Raw genomic sequence first — 22,406 nt, 5'->3', positions numbered from 1 at the left:
AAAATTCATTTTCAACAACTTTAACACAGACTTAGTGATTTCTGATTTATGTGCCAGAGATCCAGGAGATAAAGAGTGTATGCCCACAGTGAGTTTACGGTCAAATGTGGAGAGACAGACCTGGAGGTTTATTGTGTGTGACAGGGGTCTTGGTAGAAAGTAGCAGTGTCAGAGGAAGGAGTCAGAGTCAAGTCTGCAGGATGAGTAGTGATTAGACAAAGTGAGAACGCGGAGGGGGACCATGGGGAGCCCTTGTCCCCAGCAGAAAGGCCAACATCACCTTAATTCAAGAGTGGAAAAGGGGGAATTGTGAATCAGTTCAGGTGGTACGAGGAGCCCCTGGGCCCCTTCCCATTTAGACTGATCCCCAAAGGAGCTTGTTACTGAGCCCACCTGCCAGGCTAGTCTCCCAGAGGATGTATCTCTGGCCATCCTGACTCCTGACGCTTTCTACCGGGTTCTGGCCATGGTGCAGGCATGAGAGCAGTCCTCACGCCTCTGTGGAGTTGCTGCATCAGTGTGGCTCTGAGGCAGAACCAGGCAGCTTGACTTCTGAGGTGCAAGAAGCAGCAAAAGTTTCTGTCATTCCTCCGAATAGAAGCAGCAGGTAGAAAACAGCAGGTGTAATGCATTATTTACCTCTTTGCAACAAACAAGCACTGTTGAGGTTGCTGTGGTCTATCTTCTATGCTGCTTTGCTACATTGGTTGCCCTCAAAGCTGCCTCAGATTGAAAAAACAATTGTGTGATTTTATTCCATGTTACTACATTAGGAAGAATTAATATGAAGACTGTGGCTGGGTTCTTAGAGAGGTCCTGGCTAGCTTACCTCCCCCACTACGCTTCTGTTTACCCACTTAACCTCAGGCTTTGCCCAGCCAGGTACCTCTGGGCCTTCGTGTTTGCTCTGAGTAGATGGTCCCCTCACCTCTTTCATTAGGTTTCTTCCACTCAATTCTGGAAATCCTTCCCTTACGCCCAGGGTCCCTGTATCTGTGAACCCACAATACCTTTGTATGTCCTCTGTGTTATCCCTGCAGCCCAGTAGTTGGTATGCCTTAGGAATTGTGAATTTGGGGAGTTGCTCTTCAAATTATAATGCAAACTCATAAAGTCATCTCTTGGGGATTGAGGTTCTGCTGGGGACAGACACATGGATTGCTTGGGGATGGGCTAAGTTCAGCCTATCTAGAAAATACCTCTAAAATGTTTAGGAAGTCACAGGTCTCCTTTTAGTTATGATCAGCTCCATCTTTGACTAAGAGCTAGCATTTTATAAAGCACTTTTATCAGCATTATGTCTCTGGAAGCTCTCAACAATCTCATGGGAACAGGAGGATTTTTCAATTTTATAGGCATACTGGAGTTAGCAAAGGCAACAACTGGTGGCAATAACTGGTGGTTACGGGTAAATTCTGGAGTCAGAGTTCTGTCATTCACTAGTAGAGTGGCTTTCAGTAAATTGACTCTATGTGTCTCATTTTTCCCATTTGTAACTGGGATGATAGCAGTTTCTGCCAAGCCCATAAAAATGGGTCTGGCACAGTTAAGTGTTGAACAGAGCTTAACTATTGTTAGGAAACTGGCTCTGAGTTTGTGACTAGCATGGTCAAGAATCAAGGTGTGCTGTACCCAAACTCGGTCATGCTCTGTCTCATCACGCCAGTGTTTCTCTGGTGAGTTCACACCAGGGAGATGGTCACTGTGTGACGTGAGTAGCAGTGGTCTTACCCAACGCTCACACCATGAGATTGTCATCCTGCAAAGCAGTTCAGAGCAAGGAGCTCTGTCTCCACCAGGCAATGTTGGGAGTGCAATGTCAGATCTTCTCCTGTGAATAAGGGCTCTCTTCAGGGTCTTTGGCTTTTCTAGATGACTCTGATCATGCCATGAGGTAGGATTACTATGATCTGGGCTCTGCAGTAGAGTTATCCTGAGTGGGGGAATTCACCCCCACTACTTGCTATCTGGGTAACCTCTCAGGATCATCTGAAAGACGATTCTGAAGTGTCTGTAGCTGTAAGGGTTCACTGAGTTGACTGACACCATGAAAAAGTGCTTGGGAAAGGGCCTGGCTCAGAATAACAATAATGGCCACATATTGCTTTTATTGTTTTCACCAGAAATGCTGCAGTATTTATAGACTGAGTTCTTGGTCCCTCATTCTGAATCTGTAAATTTAGAATATAAGGGAGACCAGTGAGCTTCTGAAAATAAGTTTTCTTAATGTCTCTGCAGTAAAGCCAATAAATTAAGTTTGAATAATGTAAATTAAAGGAACCCCCACATTTGATAAGTGTCTGTTATGTGCTAAGTAAAGATTTTTCATCTGTTATCTCATTTGATATTCATACAATACTCCACAACTCTAAATTTTCCCATTTTAGAGATGAATAAATTGAGGTTTAGCTAGTTTAAGTCACTTGCCTAAAATTAATAATAAAAGTAGAACTGAGACTGAGCTAGAGGATGTGTCCATAGCAACTCTTGTCCAAGCCCATTGTATCACCAATGGGAGAGAGGGTGGCTCTGGGAGTGATTTTGAGATCATCGCTCCTATTTCTCCTTTTAGGCTGAGGCTATTTTCAATAATAAAGGAAAAAAATTCCGCATCAAGACCAAATCAGGAGGATGGTGCTGAGCATCTCTCAGTTCCATGTGTATGCAAATGACTTAAGGGGGTAGGGACAGAGCCAAGACACCAAGAGCCTGTCAGTCAATCAATACCATCCATCCATCACCATGACGCCTGGTTGTCATGGTAACTGGGGATTAAGCCTGGAGCTTGTTAGAATCTCATGCCTGGCTGTTCAGGGTGACCGTGAACAAGCAGGCACAGCAAAGGAGCTCTAGGCCAGCCCAGACTGCCTGGCCATGATGATAGGATCCTCCACAGTTAGGTTCTTGACCACTTGACCTCCTCATCCTCTCAACTGTCTAGCACAGGCCAGACCCGGAGGGAATTCACCTCAATTCTGCAGAGTAAAAGGAAAGCTCCTGAGTATGCCCAGCATATACAGGCTTAGATTCTGAGCTGTCACTGCTAAAAAGACCCTGAGCCTTGACCATGAGTTAGTCTTAGCCTGTGGGCAGACTCCAGGGTCTCGCCATTAGCTGGGTGCAAGCTGGAAACAGACAGCTACAATCATGTGATACATGGAGCTAAATCCAGGGAACACAGAAGCTCCCAAGATAAGCTTGCAGCACACAACAGGGTGACAGAAACTGCCTGACAGAGAGGTCTCTAAGCAGCCATCAAGGATGAATGTTAGGTGAAGAGGATAAGCTAAGAGAAGGTGAGCAGGTTTCCAAATAGAAGGTACAGCACATTCCTTCCTGTGAATCTCCAAGGACAAAGTGACTAGGAAGAAGTGAAGGGATCAGCAAGTGGCTCAGAGATCCCAACAGAGAGAGGTGGGCTGAGGGCTGGCTCAAACAGAGCATGCACACTCTGATGCTGGCCATCTCGCCCAGTGGCAGTACCCTCCTCCCAGTGCTCACCTTTGCATGGCCTAGCAACTTCTCATTCTGCATCTTGTGTTCCTCTTTGTGGCAACCTGAGGGCCAATGCTGCCTTCATTTCCAGGTTACTGAAATCATCTTTCTGCAATAACTCAGTCATGTGATTGTTCCCACTCATGCGCAGGTCTCAGGGACAAGAACGCCAAACAGACTGCTCTCTCCTCCAATTACTCCTCCAATGGCTACTAAAACTGCTCTCACTGAACTCCCTTTGCCTAGGAAGCCCCAGCCCCCTTCACCAGCAAAGCTCATATTCTCACTAATATTGGAAGTTCAAGTTTGACCATCTTTAGAGTCAGGAAAATGGTAGAACCAGAAACAGTGTGCTTCTCCTGTATTCTCTTCTATTTCCATTTATCACATTGTATTATTCTTAGCCCCCAGCAATCAGCATGTTTCTTCGGAGCAGGGTTTCATCTTTGTGTCCCTGGAAATAATGGATAGATGCATGCATGGAGATTGGATTATGAGTAGGATTTTTCCTGGAGACTATTACCTGCCTCTTTGGGTAATAAGAGAAAATACTCAGAACCTTCCTGAAAGGGAATTGTAAGCAAAGAACAGCAATTATATATAAAGGTAATGGAAGGTATGAGAAATCTGAGGGATTTAGATTATACATCTATCCCATTCCAATTACTCTCCATACACAGTTTAATCATCTGGGCCACCTTCATCTCATTCTACACAGTCCAGAGGCCCTCATTCCCCTACACCAACTGCCTATAAGAGACATCATTTATTGATCACAGAACTTTGTGAGTGAGCCCACATCTGTTTCATAGTGCTAAACTGGATGTTTCTGTGAGGATGTTTTTGGGTGAGGAGGGTGTTTGGGGAGAGATCAGCATTTAAAATGGTAAGCTGAGTGAAGCAGATTGTCTTCCATAATGGTGGTAGGTCTCATCCAATCAGTAGTGGTCCTGAATAGACTGAAATGTGAACCTTCTCGATAGTAGAGTGACTTCTTTCTACCTGACTTAACCTGGAACATAGACTCTTTTCTGAAATATCAGTTATTCGTGATTGTCTAGCCTGCTGGCTTTCAGTTTGAAACTAACATCATAGACTCTTGTTATTCTCAGGTCTTTGCACTCAGACAGGAACTTAAACCATCAATTCTCCTGGGTCTCCAGCATGCTGATTACTTGGATGTGGCGGCCTCCATCATTGTGAGTCAATTACTTATAAGAAATCTCTTCACGTGTATATATCCGATTACTTTTCAGGAGAACCCCAACTAATTTGCTTCTTAATGCCTTCTTTGTGGCTATTGATGATTTTCCCTTTATTTAAAGTGATTAAATACACTGGTCTATAGTTAGTAGAACACAATGGGTTAAGACAGTAGTTTTAATTTTTTGAGTCCCCCAAAAGTAGTCAATACATGTTTATTATGCTCCAACTCATAAATACCTGACCAAAATTAAGTTCCAATTCTTAGCCATCCTTTATGGGATACTCTGATATTTTTCATCATTTTGTACTCTGTTTCATTTTGTTAAATACTGATCATGACCCACTAAATTTCTTTTACAATCTACTAACAGCCTGTGGACTGCAGTTTGAGAAATCTTATGTCAGATATCTCTGAGATATTATAGCATGTTGGTTATGATCACAGGCTTTCCCCTGGCTTCACCAACGAATAGGAGTGTGACCATAGGCATGTCACTAAACATTAATGAACTGCAGTTTTCCCTTTGTAAATTGAGGATTATAATATTCTCCTTAGGCCTTTCCTGAGGATTAGATGAGATAGTGCATTTAGACTACTTAAGGGAGTATCTACACAAAGCAAATCTTGGCTGCTTCCTTCTGTAGCTAGAGTCTGTGGTGTATTTCAGAGTGAATGGCAGAATGTGTGGGGTGTGTGAGACATACTTGGGCATGAACTCGAAAGCAGAAGACCTTGATTCAATACTAACTAGATCACATCAAGCCATTTACTTAGGCTCTTGGGACCTCATACTTCTCTTTATATGTAATTGGAGGAAATTATAATACAACTTCTTGTAAGGCTATTATGAAGATCACCTTGAATGCTCAATACAAGGTATTATGCTTTACTAGTGTTAGGAATTACTATGTGTTGATATAGTTTATTAAAAGCAAATATTTCATTTGACTCTATGTACTCTGGCTAAAAAGATAAATTAATTCACTTTGGGTGGTACCCTATTTAGCCATTCACAGAATAAATCATCTCAGACCATAATCAGCTGATTAGGACAAAGAGAAACTTATTTTCTATGAATACTCAGTGAGAGAAATCTTACTGGTATCTAGACAATGTTTACCATGTCATGCATGCTTAGTCAATATTTGTTGAATGTAAAGCTAAAGAAATGAGTGAATAAAGAAAAGAAAAGAACAGGGGAGAAGAGGCTGTACGTCTATAACAGAAATCTACTTTCATGAGAATGTCTGTCCCTCTGGCTTTTTCTATGCAGTATGTTAGGTGGTAGACCAGCTGGTCCAAGGACTATAGCTGGAAAGTAATGATCAGTGATGGGGTGGATATATTGCATTCTTGCTGGAAGGGTCTTTCACAGGGTCACTGTTATCTGGCATCAATCAAGGAAGGACTGATGGAACACAGGCACTGATTTGAGCAGAGTTGTTAACACTTTGAAAGATGGTGATGAGAATTCAAAGTGACCTTGATTAATGGGGGGACCAATCCCCCTAAAACTGGATGAAGCTTTGGAGACAGAAATGAATGACATTGATCAAAAAATGGGCAGATAGGGGAAGAGGCATGATTGCTGAGGCTCCAAATCCACAGCAAAACCATCAGCCACGACAGGTTGGGCATAATAATAATGATTTCCCTTCTGTTGGGACGTTTCCAAGCCGACCAGTTGCAAAGCCCTATGAGATAGACCTTTCTATGATTCCTATTTCCAAGCGAGAGGACAATTAGTATGACAAAGTTAACAAGAAATGTGGGACTAATAAACTTGTAACAACAATATCGCACATCAATAATTGGTGGCATTTTTAAACTCTGTATGTCAGGCACCAGGCCCCGTGCTCACAGATGGTTCTTTTCATATGCACAATAGTCCTAAGAAGTATTTACTGTTTGGGTTTATTTGAATGAATAGGAAGCAGAATCTCAGAAAGTCAAATCATTTGCTATAGGGTTTCAGTAGTGACCTAGTGATAGTGAAGATGAGATTAGAATCCAGACAATCTGGGTCCCAATTTTTACAACACCTGACACTTAGTGAGGGCTTGTCAGAGAATGAGAACTGCACTGAGTATTTTCTGTGATCAGTTGACTTATGCCTCACCAGCACCCTAGGAGGTTAATGACACGAATATCTCCAGCTTATCACATGGGGAAAGTGAGCTACCCAGGACCTTGGCAGGAAGTGCAGAAACCATGCTTTTGGCTGCTGCTGCCCTGTAGAAATATTTGGCATTAAAGGGGGAGAAATACCTGAGAGACACATATCATGCCATGTGTATTTGGATTTACTCACCCCAAAGCAAGCCCTGTTATCATTCCTCTTTGAGTCTTTGAGTTGAGACTCAGAGAAAGTAAGTGCCCTGTTCAATACCAAGTGACTGCTGAACAGTGGCCAGGCTGCCCACACAGATGTTTCTTACTGCAAACTTTTTGGGTTCCTTGCTGCCACATCCCCAGCATGTTTTTTTCATTCTACGACCTACTGGCTCCACCTAAAACTGTAGTCACTCCTATTTGAACAGTATTTTACTTATCACACTGCTTTTTAACATATAATCTATGTTAATTCTCACACTAACTTTTTGAATTAGTTTACTACCCAAACACTAGTTAAGGGAAAACTGAGGTTCAGCAATGAGAAGCATTAGATTTTAAGTGGGAAAACCTTACATGAAAAGCACAGTATCACAGTAAATATTCTTTTTACCACACTACCTGCTGGCTCTTAATGTGGTGTGGAATGCTCCTGATTTCCTTCACAAGAAAAACATTAATAGAAGTGTCTTCTGCCATCTTCGTAAAGCTCTTTATATATGGCCCCAAATTATAGAATTGTGAACCTTTGCAGACTTAATGATTGTTAGCTTACTCTACCATGGTTTCCAATATTGCATCCCTGATCAAGGCACACCGTCAGGCTTACTAGGCTTCCTTAACTGATAGGAAAATTCTATTTCATGTTGTATTTGGAAGAACTAAGAGCACAGAAGCTAAAACAGATGAGTCAAGACTTGACTACGTGAGTTAAAAAAAGTGTCCAGAGCACAATACTAACATCTTTGTTTCAGAGGCATTTATGAAATATTCACCTGATGCTGATATATTTTTTTTTCATTCTGCATGTCTGCATGACTACAGGGAAACTGCAGAGAGCAAGTGGCCCAGTGTGGTGACCAGTAGTCATGGTAATGGAGAGGAAGGAACAGATTGTGGACAGTTAGGTGGTGGCAATGGGATATGCGGGGAGGAAGAAAGGAAGTCAAAATAGTTTCCGGCTGTGTGGGTCTTGACAAAAGCAGATGGGATGGAAAAGGAGAGAAGACTGGACTTATCTCAGGTTATCTTATGTATTCTTCACTTACTAGGGATAGGGTTTGTCAGCCTTGGTTCCTATTCTCTATAAAACTGGGGAAACCTCTCCTCTTTCATAGAATCAGTGGGAAATTAAGTGAGAAGAGAGCCAAATGGCCAAAAGATGTGTGAAAGGTGCTCAACATCACTAAATATCAGAGAAATGCAGATCAAGACCAACTGTGAAATCATCTCACACCTGTTATCAAAAAATAGGCGACAACAAATACTGATAGGAGTGTGGAGAGAAGGAAATTTCATGCACTGTAGGTGGGAATGCTAAATGGTACCTTAAGAAATTAAAAATAGAATTCACAAGATCCAGCAATCCACACTTCTGAGTTTTTATCTAAAGAAGATGAAATAATTATCTCAAAGATCTGTCATCTCATGTTCATAGCAGCATTATTCACAATAAGTGAGGTATGGAAACAACCTAATTGTTCATCAACAGAGGGATGGATAAAGAAAACGTGATGTGTATATACAGTGGAATACTACTTGATCTTAAAAAACGAGGAAATCCTAACTTTTAACAACATGGCTGTACCTTCAGGGCATTACACTAAGTTAAATAAGTCAGACAGGAAAAAACAAATACTACATGATTTCTCTTACTTGGTCAATCTAAAAATTAAGAAAGTCAACTTAGAAACAGTAGAAAAGTGATTGCCTGGGGCAATCTCCCACTTAAGTTGTAGGAGAAATAGAGATTGGCAAGAGGGTACAAACTTTTAGTTATAGATGAATATAATCTGAGAATCTAAAATGGTGACTATAGCTGATAATGTTGTATTGGATAATTGGGATTTTCTCAGAGAAGAGAACTTAAGTGTAGTCACAAAAGAAAAAGGCAAATGTGTAGATAGGAAGTGATGGGTGTGTTGTATGGAAGTGATGAGTGTGTTGTATGAGGGAATCCATTCTCAATGTTTATGCATGTAAAATTATCATGGTGTACACTTTAAATATCTTACAATTTCATTTATGAATATTCAATCTTTTATACCTCAACAAAGCTGGGGGGGAGATTTAAAAGCTAAGTGAGAAGATGAATGTGAGAGCATTTAGTAAGAATGTGTGGCATATACTAGCGTTAATTGTTTGCCATTTCTGTGTTGGTTTTATGGGAGGCTGGTTGTGTCTCTGACAGAGAAAGAACTTGGGGGGATGGGCAGTCCAGAGTTTGGGTGAGATGGCATATGATTGCCTGCAGGAGCCAACTGCTCTTGAGACTCTTTCAGATATTTGGAAATTGTCATGGATCCAGATGGGGCTCACAGGAAGGAAGTGAGGATGGTGTGGAGGAAGGGAGGATGATGATCCAATAGGGAGTATGTGCTAAGGATGCTCTCTAGGGCTGGGCCCTGCATCAGGGGCAGGTAGGAGAAGAGAGTAGTGGAGAACTGGTAGTCTAAGAAGTAGGATATGTTCATTTCAGCTCAACAAATAATTTTCGTGCACCCACTCCAGGCCCAGCCTTGTGCCAGATACAAAAAATATCCCAGGAGAAAAAACACAGTACTTATATAAAAACATCTGTTGTCTAGAAGAGAGAAGTAATTACAACTAGAATAATGTATGAACTTAAAACATATAGACCCCAGAGTTGTCTTTTGGCCCCAGATTACCTATCATATTTTCATATGCCTCAAGTGCATCTCTACCAGGAATCTGGCAGCCACCAGGCTAACACATCATGTCCTCATGCATCAGCCCTGTGTGTGTGTGGTACAGGAGGGAAATAAAATTTAGAGGAAGGAGTCATTTATACCTTAAATCTACACCTAGTCCACCTGCAAATTATCTATATATAAATTTGTCTTTCAAATATATAGCAAATAGGGCCTCCTTGGTAGCACAATGAGTTAAGTCTCAGCACTGTGAAGCTCTCTGCAGCAAGAGTTTGATCCCTGGCTGTGGAGGTGGCCAGCAGACCTCTCCTGTCTCACCCACTTGCCCAATGCTCTCCTCAACAGTGTATTTCAGTAGATCTGCCTGTTCTGCCCCCCAATCTGTCTCTGGTGAATCTCTTACCCCCATACACCTCTTTCCAATATCCCAGCTCTTGCATGCATACATAAGTAAAATTAATCTTTTAAGCTTTAAAAGATTATATATATATCAAGCCCATCATATTCTATCATCTCCATCTTTATTCCTTCCAACGCTTCTCCCTGAACACACTCCACCCCCTCTGATCTGTGCTCTGCGTGCACTGCTGATTCAGGATAGACCAAGCCCCACTGATAACCCTGCCATGACTTCCCATTTTCCTGCAGACAGGCACCATACCTCTTACTAATTGGGCAAGACCCTCTGGCACCACTCTAGATTTCTTCCAACCCCTGTTCCTGCTATTCTCCCCTCTCCACAAGGCTTCAGCCACACGTGCCTGCTTTAAACTCCCAGTACACCAGCTGTCAATCTGCCCAACAACCTTCCAGTTGTCTTTGGAACTGCATCTTAGTCTAGATTTTACCTTGTCAAAGAGATTATCCTCAGAAAAAATGTCTCCTCTCCCCCCTCAGTTACTCAGGTATTCTCTATTTCTACAACATGCTCACTTTCTGTATAAATCTTAACATATTTGCAAATACATATTTGAATGAATGATCACTTCATTCACTCACTGAACCAAAATTAGCGAGACACTGTCCTATAAAATTAATATGCGGCAGTGAACAGAACAAATAATCCTTGATCTCACAGAATGTGTTTTCTAGAAAGATGGAACTGACAATAAGCAAATAAGCACAATAACATAGTAACTACTAAGTAAATTGTCATTTCTTTTTTAAAGATTGATTTATTTATGCATATAAGAACTGGGGTACAGGCCAGAGGTGGGGGGGGGGAGAATGAGAGGATTAACCAGACACAGTAAAGAGCAGAATAGGTGGATTGACTGAAATATGCTGCTGAGGGGAGCAGCAGGCAAGATAGGAGAGGTCTGCTGGGCCATGTGGGTCACCTCCTTGGCCTGGGATCAAACTCATGGTGCAGTGGCTGCCGGTAGCTTCATAGGGCTGTGTTTTAACCCTTTGTGTCACCAGGGAAGGCCCCTAAATAGACTGCTGTAACAAAGAGGGAACTGACTATGTTACCAGGCAAGGCCTGTCTGAGAAAGAGAGAATGGGGGCTCTCCCTGGTGGAGCAATGGGTTAGGGCACAGCACTACAAGCTAGCCACAGCTGCTTCAGTGAGAGTTCGATCTCCACCCCAAAGGTGACCCACGTTGCACAGCAGACCTCTCATGATCTGCCTGGTGCTTCCCCTGCACAGCAGACCTCTCATGATCTGCCTGGTGCTTCCCCCAACAGTGTACTTCGTCAGTTGGCCTATTTCTGTTCCCTCACCACCCCTGTACTTCTGGCCTGTACCCTAGTTCTGTATGCATAAATAAATAAACCTTTAAAAAAAGAGAGAATGGGATGAGACAAAGGAAACTAGGCAAACATCAAACATGGAAAGAGGATGCGCATGATCTGTCAAAGGGAAAGAAGGTAGATGTTTTTGTTCTTTGTAGGTTAATATGTAAATGACATTCTGATTTATTAGCGGTCTCCAGCAGATGAGGTGATGATTAGCACATTTCCATATTTATAGAAAAGCAACACTAACTTTCCAGATTTATAGAAAATCAGCTCTTCACAAATAGCAAATTGTGCTATTATCGACATATGGTTTTCTATAAACAGAGCTGAGGTAATTATCCCTGGGACAATTTGGTGGTGGGCTCCTTTTGAATATTAACCACATTGGAAACCCATTTCTGCCTCACAGATTTTTAAAGAGAAGGGACCATGAGATACTCCAGGCAATTAATTAGTAATCCAGCGCCAAAACCCGAATGAAAGGCTCTACGTGATCACGTGGCAAAAAGACCGAGGTCCAGGGTTCTGAGCTTTTGTGGCATTGGGAAAGGTAATTAACCTCCCTGAGGAACCGTGGGGTTCAAACTGGCATAGCACCAACCTCTAAGTTGGTGGTCAAGAAAATGAAATGAGGATATAGGTAGTTATGGAACTTAGTAGGTATTCAACAAATGTCAGTGCTTTTTCCTTTCTCCTTAAATGACCCACTTACTACAGTTTCCACACTCTTTTTCAATATTGATGCATGCTAAACTATTTATAGCATGACTAACTATGTATATATGCATATCTTTATTTGATGGAAAATGTTTCCTGAAGCAGTTATTTCTCTCTACTGCCTACAGTGCCTTCTGTGCCTACAATCCATTGTGATATTTTCTGTCCTGTCCTTTGCTGCACAAAACTTTGCATGTAACCCATACATTAATCATCAGGATTCACTCTTGGGTTGTAACCTGAAGTTTGAAAAGTATAGTTGCTATAGGAGGGTAGGAACCATATTTAGGTTATTGATTACTGTATCCCTAGAACATATTGACATTAGATATTTGAATTATAAAGGAATGAATGCAAGGATAGATGGGTGAATAATATATGAGCCCAGCCAGAAATCTAATCGGTGCTCCCTTTCAAACTCTGTGTCTTTTTCTGCACACTTATTAGGCTCTAACGCCTGTGTTGAGTGCTAAATATAAGTGTCAAACTTGACACTTTCAAAGATCTTGCTGTCTAGATGAAGAGAAAAATATGAACATTTAGATTTTTATGTTTGAAAGACTACACAGTGAGGAATTTATATGAGTATGTTGAAGTAAGGAAATAGACAACCTGGCCTGGTACAGTTGGGAGAAATGACCTGAAACTGGCAATTGAAGTCATGCAAAAAAAAAAAAGAAAATAGATTCTTGCGCTTAGCCATTTAGGAAATTAGGCAAGGAAGTGAAGTCATCAGATCTGTGGTAGCAAGGCCCTTCTGGTGGTGACTGGGTTGTCAGGAATGAACTGGAAGGGGTGAGCCTTCCCCATGGTACCACTTAGCCAATGTAGTAGAAAGTGAAAGAGCAGAGCCCTCTGTGGCTGTAGGGTCAGCGCTGCTGGAAGACCAATACTGGGCGAGAACCGAAGAGGCCAGGTTAGGACCTCAAGTTGGACAAGGATGAATGGGAGGAGGAATCTGGGATGACCCCAGGACTCTGATTAATCAATTGCAGGGCAGTTCCACTAGTCAAGAATCTGCATTTAAAATCAATTTTAACATTATAGGTAAAATTCCAAAGTTTCTTTTTTATTGAAGAGATAACTGTAGTATAATGGAAAACTCAGACACACCTGAGTTGAGTGCTGTTGGTGGTAAAGAAAGACATTTCACCTTTCTGGATTTTAGTTCCCTGGAAATAGTAATGCTACTGAAAGGTTGCTATGAAGATGAAATTAGATCATGGAAGGCTCATAGTCAGTAGTCAGAGAACCAAACTACTGTGTGAATAAAGCTTCCATTCTACTTACCAGATGAAGCCATTTCTTCTTTGTTAAGTACCAAGATAAATTCATAAGTGCCACCCATAGATCCAGAAGTTATGTAGTGGGTACCGTAGTCATTGATGAAGTTGGCATACATGCCGTAATTGTACTGGTCTGGAAGCTCCATCAATGCCTGCAGCATTCCTTCATCCAGCATGATATTGTCTCTCCTCATCTTAAAACTAGCAGTCTGCACCTTTGTGAAAATTCTCATGAATTGATATTTCTGCCAAAACAAAAACCTCCCATTGAATGATGGGGAAAAAAACAAAGAAGCTTACATTTCATTGAGATAATGCAAAAGATCAACATATAGTAACTGGCAAATGTGCGTATGTACACATACATATTTACATATAAATATATGGGCATAAATATATTTGATAATGCTATTTTTTAAAAGATTTATTTAGTTATGCATACTAGAACTGGAGTATAGACTAGAGGTTCAGGTGGTAAGAGGATTCACCAGACACAGTAGGGAACAGAGGTAGATTGATTGAAATATACTGCTGAGGGGAGCAGCAGGTGAGACAGGAGAGGTCTGCTGTGCCATGTGTGTCACCTCCCTGGCAGAGGATCGAACTCATGCTGCAGTGGCTGCCAATAGCTTCATAGTGCTGACTTAACCCCTTGTGCCAGCCACCAGGAAGGCCCAATAGAGTGCTATTTTATATTAGACACCAGTATATGCCTAGCTTCTTTTCTTCTGCTTTCATCTGTGTTACTATTGCCCCAGTGCTGGTTACGTGCACTACTTTCACCTGAGTACTTATCACAATGGCCTCTTTACTCTCTCCCACCTCTGTTCTCCTCTAGTCCTTTCTCATGTTCATGTTTCTCCCTGCTTTAATTAAAGTGCTGCATTATGCAATCTTCTATACAAGCAATAGGTAGTCATGAAAAATTATGCTTATGAGTGTTTTTGATGACCTAGCAAAGTTACAGTATTACATATATATTTAATTTATTGAGAATATATCTATAAATTCCTGTAACCTGATGCAGTAGGCTAAGTGCAGAGGATATACTCTTAAATGAGATAAGCCCCTGCCTTTATGGAGCTTACATTCTAGTGGTACTCTTGTCCTGCTAATTAATAAAGGAAAGCAAGATCCTAATATAACCAAAATAGATAGAACCAGAGTGACACTGCACTGATTTAAAAGGAAAATGTCATATATAGACATTAGCTCAAGGTAATATAAACCTGGCTCCAAATGTTAGTGGAAATTAGTAAAGAGGCCACCTGCTTTCACAAAGGTCCATATTAATGTGCAATCGACAGAGCACAGAGCTAATTTCTGGTAAAGCTGCAGAACATAACTTGGGCTTCTGAAGTTAATTTTTATAACTGATTTCGTTAGCCAAAAGTCTGTGTTGAGCCCCAACTGAATCCAGTTTTGATATCAGTGTTGTTGAGATTTTGGCTAAGTGTCTAATCATTTTACTTCTCCAACTCCTGATGACTGCTCTGTCCTTGAGATGCCTTCCTTCCCTTCCACCTGTGCTACCTCTGCAGGATGCTTTCAATCCCAAACTGAGGTGGGGCATCCTCTCATTTCCAGGCCTTTGCACATGCTGATTTCCATGCCTGGAATACCATTCAATTAACTTTGCCTCCCTTTATGAGGACAGGTCAGCTGAAGTAATGTCCTTTCCTCAGGGATGCGTTGACTGACCACTAAGAGTAACAGGGACTAGTGGTGAATATTTAACAGTGAAGGATGGGGCAGCCTGGCCCTCCAGTTATCTAGAAAAACAAGCCTTGTATTGAAGCCTTCCCTTCTGGTTTAGAGGGCCTGACTACCTCCCTTGAAGACATTACCATTCAAAGTATTTCCCTTTATGCTCCAGGTAATCACAAGAAAGGATGGGGTGAAGTGATAAGAGTTTTAGCCTTATCATTCACTTTTATTTCCTTTGTGACGATTCTGTGTGTGAAAGCGTAATAAGAAAAATAAACATGATTACCACTGATCAGACATTTCCAATTACACAACCAAATTAAGGTTCAATTACTATTGTACTTTTTAAATGCAATTAAGGTAATACGTGTTCAGTGTAGATTATGGAATACTGTGTGACACAGGCTTTATGCTTCAGTACCTTATTATTGTACTGGGTTAACATTTTCAAGAGGGATTTGTCGTTTGATCCAGATAGACCTCCTTCCACCATGAATGGGCTGCCTGCAGGGCTTACACCAATGGTCACACCAGCAGACACAAAGTTGTCGTCTTTTAGTCGAGTCAGAAGGTCAGTTATATCATCATACAACTCTGAGGAGATTGCGGTATCTGCCAGAGCCTGAGAGGAAAGGAACTGTTGTCAGCCAGTTCATATTTAATATCATTGGTTTATAAAGATATCTAAATTTTTCAATTATTATAAGTAATTTGTATTTTTAATTTTTAAAATGTAGTACCAATGCTTTACATCCTTGTTAATAGCTCAACAAAATAGCATTTCTTCCCTCAGGTGTTGGTCACTGTAGCTTATAAATAATTTTCAAAAGATTAATCTCGGCATTAGATTGAAACTGTAATACAGAAAATACAGCAATGTTTAGTCTGTTTAGATAGCACTAAAATATTTATTACAACACACACAGAGATGATTCTAATAAAAGGGGATGTCGGCCTGATTTCTCCAGCTGGCTCACTCTTTCTTTAGAGAAAGACTGTAGACATAGCTCGCAGTACAAAGATGCAGAAAATCATGTGCAGGCGTGGGCCTGTGAGCAAAGGGGCAGGAAGCTGCAGAGGATGGTAGTTCTAAGCAGTGATGTGCTCTCACTGGACCACAAATATCTGGTTATTTCATTCTAGGAACACAGTAGGGCTGTAGTTCTCTGCTAACTTGAACTGCTGCACAATCTCAATACTTGTTTGAGCTGAGGGAGGAAGGTTTAAACACCACGGGCAGTTTGCTCTGTGGCCAAGAGAACATGTGTTGAAATGGAGCTTTCATTTGGACCCTGCTGTCTTTGATGATTAGAGCTTCTTCTCACCTTAGAATGGACATCTAGCATATGTAAGGCATTGTTGATTTCAATTGCAGAGATTTCAGAATCCTTTGTCACTAAAGTGGAGCCTACTCTGTCTCACCTGACATGTAGACCCTAGACTGCCCATGATGTTAGGAAAATGGCATCATCTATCTACATTTCCCAGCTTGGCTTACCATAGGTCTAATGGTGGGAAAAGGGGGACCAACTTCTTAAAAACAGGCTCCGTAAGACTGACCTTATCGTCTGTCAATATTTTTCTCTTGAGAATCTAGGATCCTGTCATCTATGAGTATACAGATATAATATGAATGACATGTAGCTTGGTTAGTTCACATAGATCTGGTTTTGAAACTTACCTCTATGCCTCTTTTGAACCTGATGCTCTATCCCTCTAAGTTTGTGTAGGTTTTTTTTTCTTCTTTTTGTATATTTAAAATGGAACTGTGATCATATCTATCCCCTTGTGTTAGGAGGATGAAACGGGAGATTTTTTATTTAGAAAGAGCAGATCTAACACGTGGTAAACATTCAACAAAGTTTGTAACATAGCTGACTCGCTCAAAAGTGAAGTTTAAAGGACCCATGAGCAGGCTAGAAGCTGGGATGTAGTGCTCCCAGTGACCAAGGGACTGTTAGGGAGAAAGGATGTCTTGAAGGAACTCAGCAGAGTTTTGTGGACGCCACCCCCTACTCCAGTTATTGAAACTACAACTCCCAGCAATACCTAGGGGAGAACTGAGAGGACCCAAGGGTGGAGCTAAGCAGGCATTCTGACACTTTGGGGGATATATAAGGGAGCCATGTTAGACACATGCTCTCTGTCTCTGGACTGCTTGGCTGGTGGCTTGTCCTTTGGCTCTTGATGAGCTATCAGTGTGTTAATTGGAGTTTCAAGTCAGTGGAGCTGGTAGGATGTTCCAGTTAACTTGTATCTCTCTCTCTCTCTTTCCCTGGGTTGTTCCTTTTCTTTCCCCTTTGTAAATAAACCCATTATTGACCCTTTTTGTGTGTCCCTGCAGTACAATTGAATTTCAAGCCATGGGTGAAGGCCACAGATAGGTAACCCAGTTCTCATTAGGTTGCTCTGTAACAGGACCACAAGATTTTACAGATGGAGAGAATGCTAGGGACCATCAGCAGTTAGCGAGCACCTTTAAACAGCAGAACTTTTTCTAAAACAAAATTATATACAGAAAGCCAAAATATGAAAGTGATCAGTGTAGCATGCTCTGGTGATGTGGGCACATGGACACAGAGCCCCTACTCTGCCACCTGCAGGAAATTGTGGGGTTGCAGTTCTTCAAGCCAACCCACCCCCCATTTTATCTATTAGAAAACTGGTCGGCAGTTTGAGGTCTTTTATTCTAGCAGAGCCAGTACTGGGAGATAGGTTTTCAACTCCCAACTCAGAGAACAGGGCCCTAAATATATTTTATTGATTTTGAATGGAGCGGAAGCTCAGCAGGTGGGCGGCCATGCTTAAATGTCAGCACTGTGTGCCCCTTGGGCAGGTGGAAAGGGAGTGTCACCATCAGCAATGAAACCTATGTAAAGCAGCTCTCGCCCTCTGTCAACAGCCTGTGGCAGTTGCCTGTTCAGACTTACTTCAAAGTGGTACGTCAGGAAGTTGTAGGGTTTCCGGTAATACTTCTCGTCTTCTCCGTAGTAGAAGCGCTCACAGGCAGGGTCATAGCGAAGCTCGCGCCATTCCCCATTGTACACTGGTTCACACTGGCCTCCATAGTACTTGGCATCATACACACTCTGCCTTTCTTCCCGGGTCAGGATATTATACCTACATTAAAAAGGCAGGCAGCTTCTAGGAGAGAGCACTAGAAAGACCAAGAGAGCATAAAGTATCCTCTAGAAAATGTACTTGGTAGTTGGAGCAGTGGTTTCTCAAGTTATGTTCTGTGGAACCTCAGGGTTCCTTGAATTAAGGCAAAGGCTGCTTTGAATAACAAAGGAAGACAAAGAGGGCTCAAGCTGGTTCCCAAGTTCCCTTTAACCTGAAAAGACAGAGGGCTCCATTTAGCATCTGGGACAGTGTTGCCACATAGCAGAGGCCCCTAAATATTTTTTGAATAAGTTATGGAGAAGAGTGGACACAAAAATCAAGCTCAGGATCAGACAGTCTGAGCCTAGTTTCCCTATCTGCCACATATAACTGTGTAATCGTCAGTACATCACTTAGCCTCTCTGGGCCACACTTTAGTACTTGTGAAAAGCAGTTCTAGTACCACCCTGGTAGAGTTCAATTTAAGTTAAAACATGTAAAGAAATTATGATAGTACTTAGCAGATGCTAAGCACCAAAATGTTGATATTTTCATCTGTTGTTTCAGAAAAGGACTCTGCTGCTAAAATATTAATAAATTTGAAATACTGTATGTAGCTCATAGTGCTAAATTAGAAATCCCAAAAGGCCTCTGTCCTCAGGTAGATGCAGTGTTGAGGGATGCAGACTTTGAAATTCAGGGAGAATTAATTTCTGTGTGAGTTTAGTCACATTTTGAAGTTAATTTTCCTCATTTGAAAATAGATTTAATAAAACTATCTCTTAGGATTTTTTGAAGTCTAAGTGATGGAAATAAAGTAAAACAGAAGCATAGTAGATAGTATCTTTTACATATTCAATAAATGATTCAGTCCTCCAGTCCTCGTACCTTCCAGAAGTATTTTTCCATACTTCTCTGGGTTTTTTCAAATCTTTCTGCTCAAGTTCCAGGCTTTATATCATGGACAGATTTTACATAGGTAAAATAATGTTAAGCAGTTAAAATACAAATTTAATATTTTTAATTAATTAATATGCACACAGAACTGGGGTTCAGGCCAGAGCTGCAGGAGCAGTAGGAGGAATCATTAGGGACAGAGTGGGGAGCAGATCAGGCAGATTGCCGAGGGGAGCAGTGGGCGAGACGAGAGGTCTGCTGTGCCATGTGAATCACCACTGGGACCAGGGTTCAAACTCATACTGAAGCAGCTGTGGCCAGCTTGCAATGCTGTGCTTTAACCCACAATGCCACTGTGAGGGCCCCAAATTTAATATTTTTAAAGAGATATTAAAAGCATGTAACTTGACAAGACCTATTGATCAAAGCACCTTATGCTGTAGGTATTAAAGTGACTGCTTCTGTCTTTCAGACTTCTAGTCAGTCTTTTAGCCCCAAGTCAAAGGTGCATCTTTTGTATGGCCTTTGAGAATGCTAACAGACAGCTGTTCCTTCCTTGTGTTCCTGTGACATTCAGTGATTACCTCTGGCATCCCATGCACTGTGTTTGTTTGTACCCTCTGTGAAAAGGCAGAAGATGAGCAGGAAAAAATAGTGAATAAAACCTGCCTTGATAGAATAAATAGATAATTATAGAGTGCACAGCACATAGTGGCAATTCATTGTAATTTAACTTCCCTCTTCTTTTCCTTTTTTCATCTCTTTCTTTTTATTAGTGGAAGTGATGCAATAATAGCTTTGATGAATTGAACACACACTCTCTCGGACATTAAGCAGACATTAGCTTTCAACCTCATGACAATTTTGCAAATGCAAAAATTGAAGCTCAGAAAAATTACGTAGCTTGTGAGTATAGACTCACAGCTGAATTTTTTCCTAGATTTGTTGATGCTAAAATCTTTATACCTTCCCTTTACCCAGCCCTGCAGTTCCTACCTTCATACCCACTGAATATATTTCTGCAGGTAGCTTTGAATACAGGTTTTCTGGTTGGTCAATCAAAATTCAAAGGAATAATAAACCCAAGGATGTGACCTCAGCTCTAGGCAGAAGAGGTTACTAAGCTAACATACATATGAGAGAGCTAGTGGCACGATCTCTAATGAAAATGGAAAATATGTAGTCAGAGAAATCTCACTCTTTGGAAATCTATACAGAAATAACCACGTGTATAAAAGTACATGTCCGAGGATATTCACTGCAAGGTTATTTATAAGAATAATATAATTTGGCCTCCAGAGTTATGAGGAAAGAAATTTTTGTTGCTCAAACCATCTAGTTTGTTCCACTTTGGTTTAGGTGGTTCAAGAAAAATAATACAACTGGAATAGAGGGAGATTGGGTTTGATCATTTTCTCATATGTGTATGTCTACATGCATGCAGAGGATCCTAGCTCCTCTGGCAGGTGGATGCAACCCTGGGGCCATGAGGCCACAGCAAGCGAGAGCAGCATCTGCCGTGATACGCAGCAGACCCTGAGGGAGCTGCAGCTCTTTCCTCATCTGTAAAGATCTAGTTGGTTACATTGATTGGTTTCAATTCAACTCTCAGTGAGGAGCCATTATAGGGAAAACTGATATCAGGACTGAGGAGTGAAAAAAATGGGTCAGAAGCTTCTTCTGTCCTCAGAGTTTATTTTCAAGACCCAAGAAAAAGACAAGATGACAGGGAATGACAAAACCAAGAGTCACTGTTTCACTTGGCCTGTGCTGGATGCTAGAAGGCAGAGATGGAGAGGACCTCTCAGCCTGGCTGGGTGGACACTGACAGATGCCCTAGGCCTGCTGGGGAAGTGCTGGGAGAGGGGGACACGTGAGGGATTCTGGGAGCAAGGAGAGAATAATAAGCCATCCTAGACAGTGTCAAGAAGAACACCTAGAGAAGAGAATACCTAGATGTCTTAGCTGGACTTGTCATAAAAATATGCCACAGACTGGGTGTTCAGCACATAGAATCTTTTTTCTCACAGTGCTGGAAGCTGGAAGCTTAAGGTCAAAGTGATAGTTCTGGTGAGATCTCTTTTCCACCTTGTCACTATGTTCCCACATGGCCTCTTCTCTGTGATAAGGTGAGAAAGCTCTCTGATGTCTCTTCCTCATCTTATAGGGACGCCATTTATCACCCCGATGACCACATTCACCTTAATCACCTTCCTAAAGATCTATCTCCAGAGGCCTTCCTGGTGGTGCAGGGACCTAAGTCTCAGTGCTGTCAAGCTGCTACCAGCCACTGCGGCATGAGTTGGATCCCGGCCAGGGATCTGACCCACATGGCACAGCAGATCTCTCCTGTTTTACCTGCTTGTCCCCTCAGCAGTGTATTTCAGTAGACCCACCTGTTCTGTCCCCACTCTCTCTGGTGAATCCTTTTACCCTCCCCATTTCTGGCCTACACCCCAGTTCTTGTATGCATAAATAAATAAGGTTAATTATCTTAAGATTATTTTTATTTCTAAATATAGACACACTGGGAATGAGGGTTTTTTTATTATTTGATTTTTAAATTCTCTATATATTTTACATCATGGTTCATTTTTGTGTACTGTATGCTTTCCCCTCTCAGTCTAGTCCCTATGAAATGCCCACCAACAATTACCCATGCACCATCACCATAGTCCCTTGCACTCTTCCCACACCTGTGTTGATCTTTCTTCTTCTCCCTCCTCTGTAGAATGTCTCTGATTTGTAGTTGATTTTATAGGCTGTTGATTTTGATTTTTAATTTATTATAATTGCCTTTTTTTTCTTCTTGCAAGTGGTATACCTATAGAGTAGTTAAATCCTAACCTTTCAATTGCATTAATAGCTTAACTTCTATTGAATATTTTAACATATGAATTTTATGTGTCTATAATTCAGCCCCTTAACATTAGATTAAGAGGGTTGCCAAGTTAGGAAGATGGGGAAGGCCATTCCAGAAAGAGAGAGCTAAGTCTTTCAAGGTTTAGAAGTAACAAGTGTGATGTAGTAAAAAACCAAACATGGACATTGCATACATAAGTTACAATCAAGACAAATGAATCTTAGTCAATCAAGTGCTATGTACTGGGAGGTGTCAATAAGAAAAAGCTAAGGAGAAATTCAAGCCCTGCTCATCATCTCAAAGCCCATTCCTTTGTATTGTATCGTTAGACCTGGTCAGACCCACAACTACAGTGCCAAGCAGAACATGAGCAGGGCTACCAGGAG

At 41.5% G+C, this 22,406-nt stretch overlaps 1 protein-coding gene across 1 annotated transcript in view; it reads right to left on the bottom strand.

The window, feature by feature from the left end:
• Positions 1-22,406, bottom strand: part of C8A (complement component 8, alpha polypeptide) — a 53,174-nt gene that overhangs the window by 14,709 nt on the left and 16,059 nt on the right. Inside the window, exons 5-7 of the mRNA XM_004679045.2 lie at positions 18,089-18,278; positions 15,580-15,780; positions 13,456-13,696 (exon numbers count right to left, since the gene is read on the bottom strand). Coding sequence (XP_004679102.1) covers positions 13,456-13,696; positions 15,580-15,780; positions 18,089-18,278 — 632 coding nt within the window. The remainder of the gene's footprint in view (positions 1-13,455; positions 13,697-15,579; positions 15,781-18,088; positions 18,279-22,406) is intronic.

Source organism: Condylura cristata, unplaced genomic scaffold (assembly GCF_000260355.1).
Source record: "Condylura cristata isolate star-nosed mole 26May11 unplaced genomic scaffold, ConCri1.0 scaffold00008, whole genome shotgun sequence".
Classification (NCBI taxonomy): Eukaryota; Metazoa; Chordata; class Mammalia; order Eulipotyphla; family Talpidae; genus Condylura; species Condylura cristata.
Note: the sequence above shows the minus strand (reverse complement) of the source record. Positions and strands in the feature narration are given on the sequence as shown.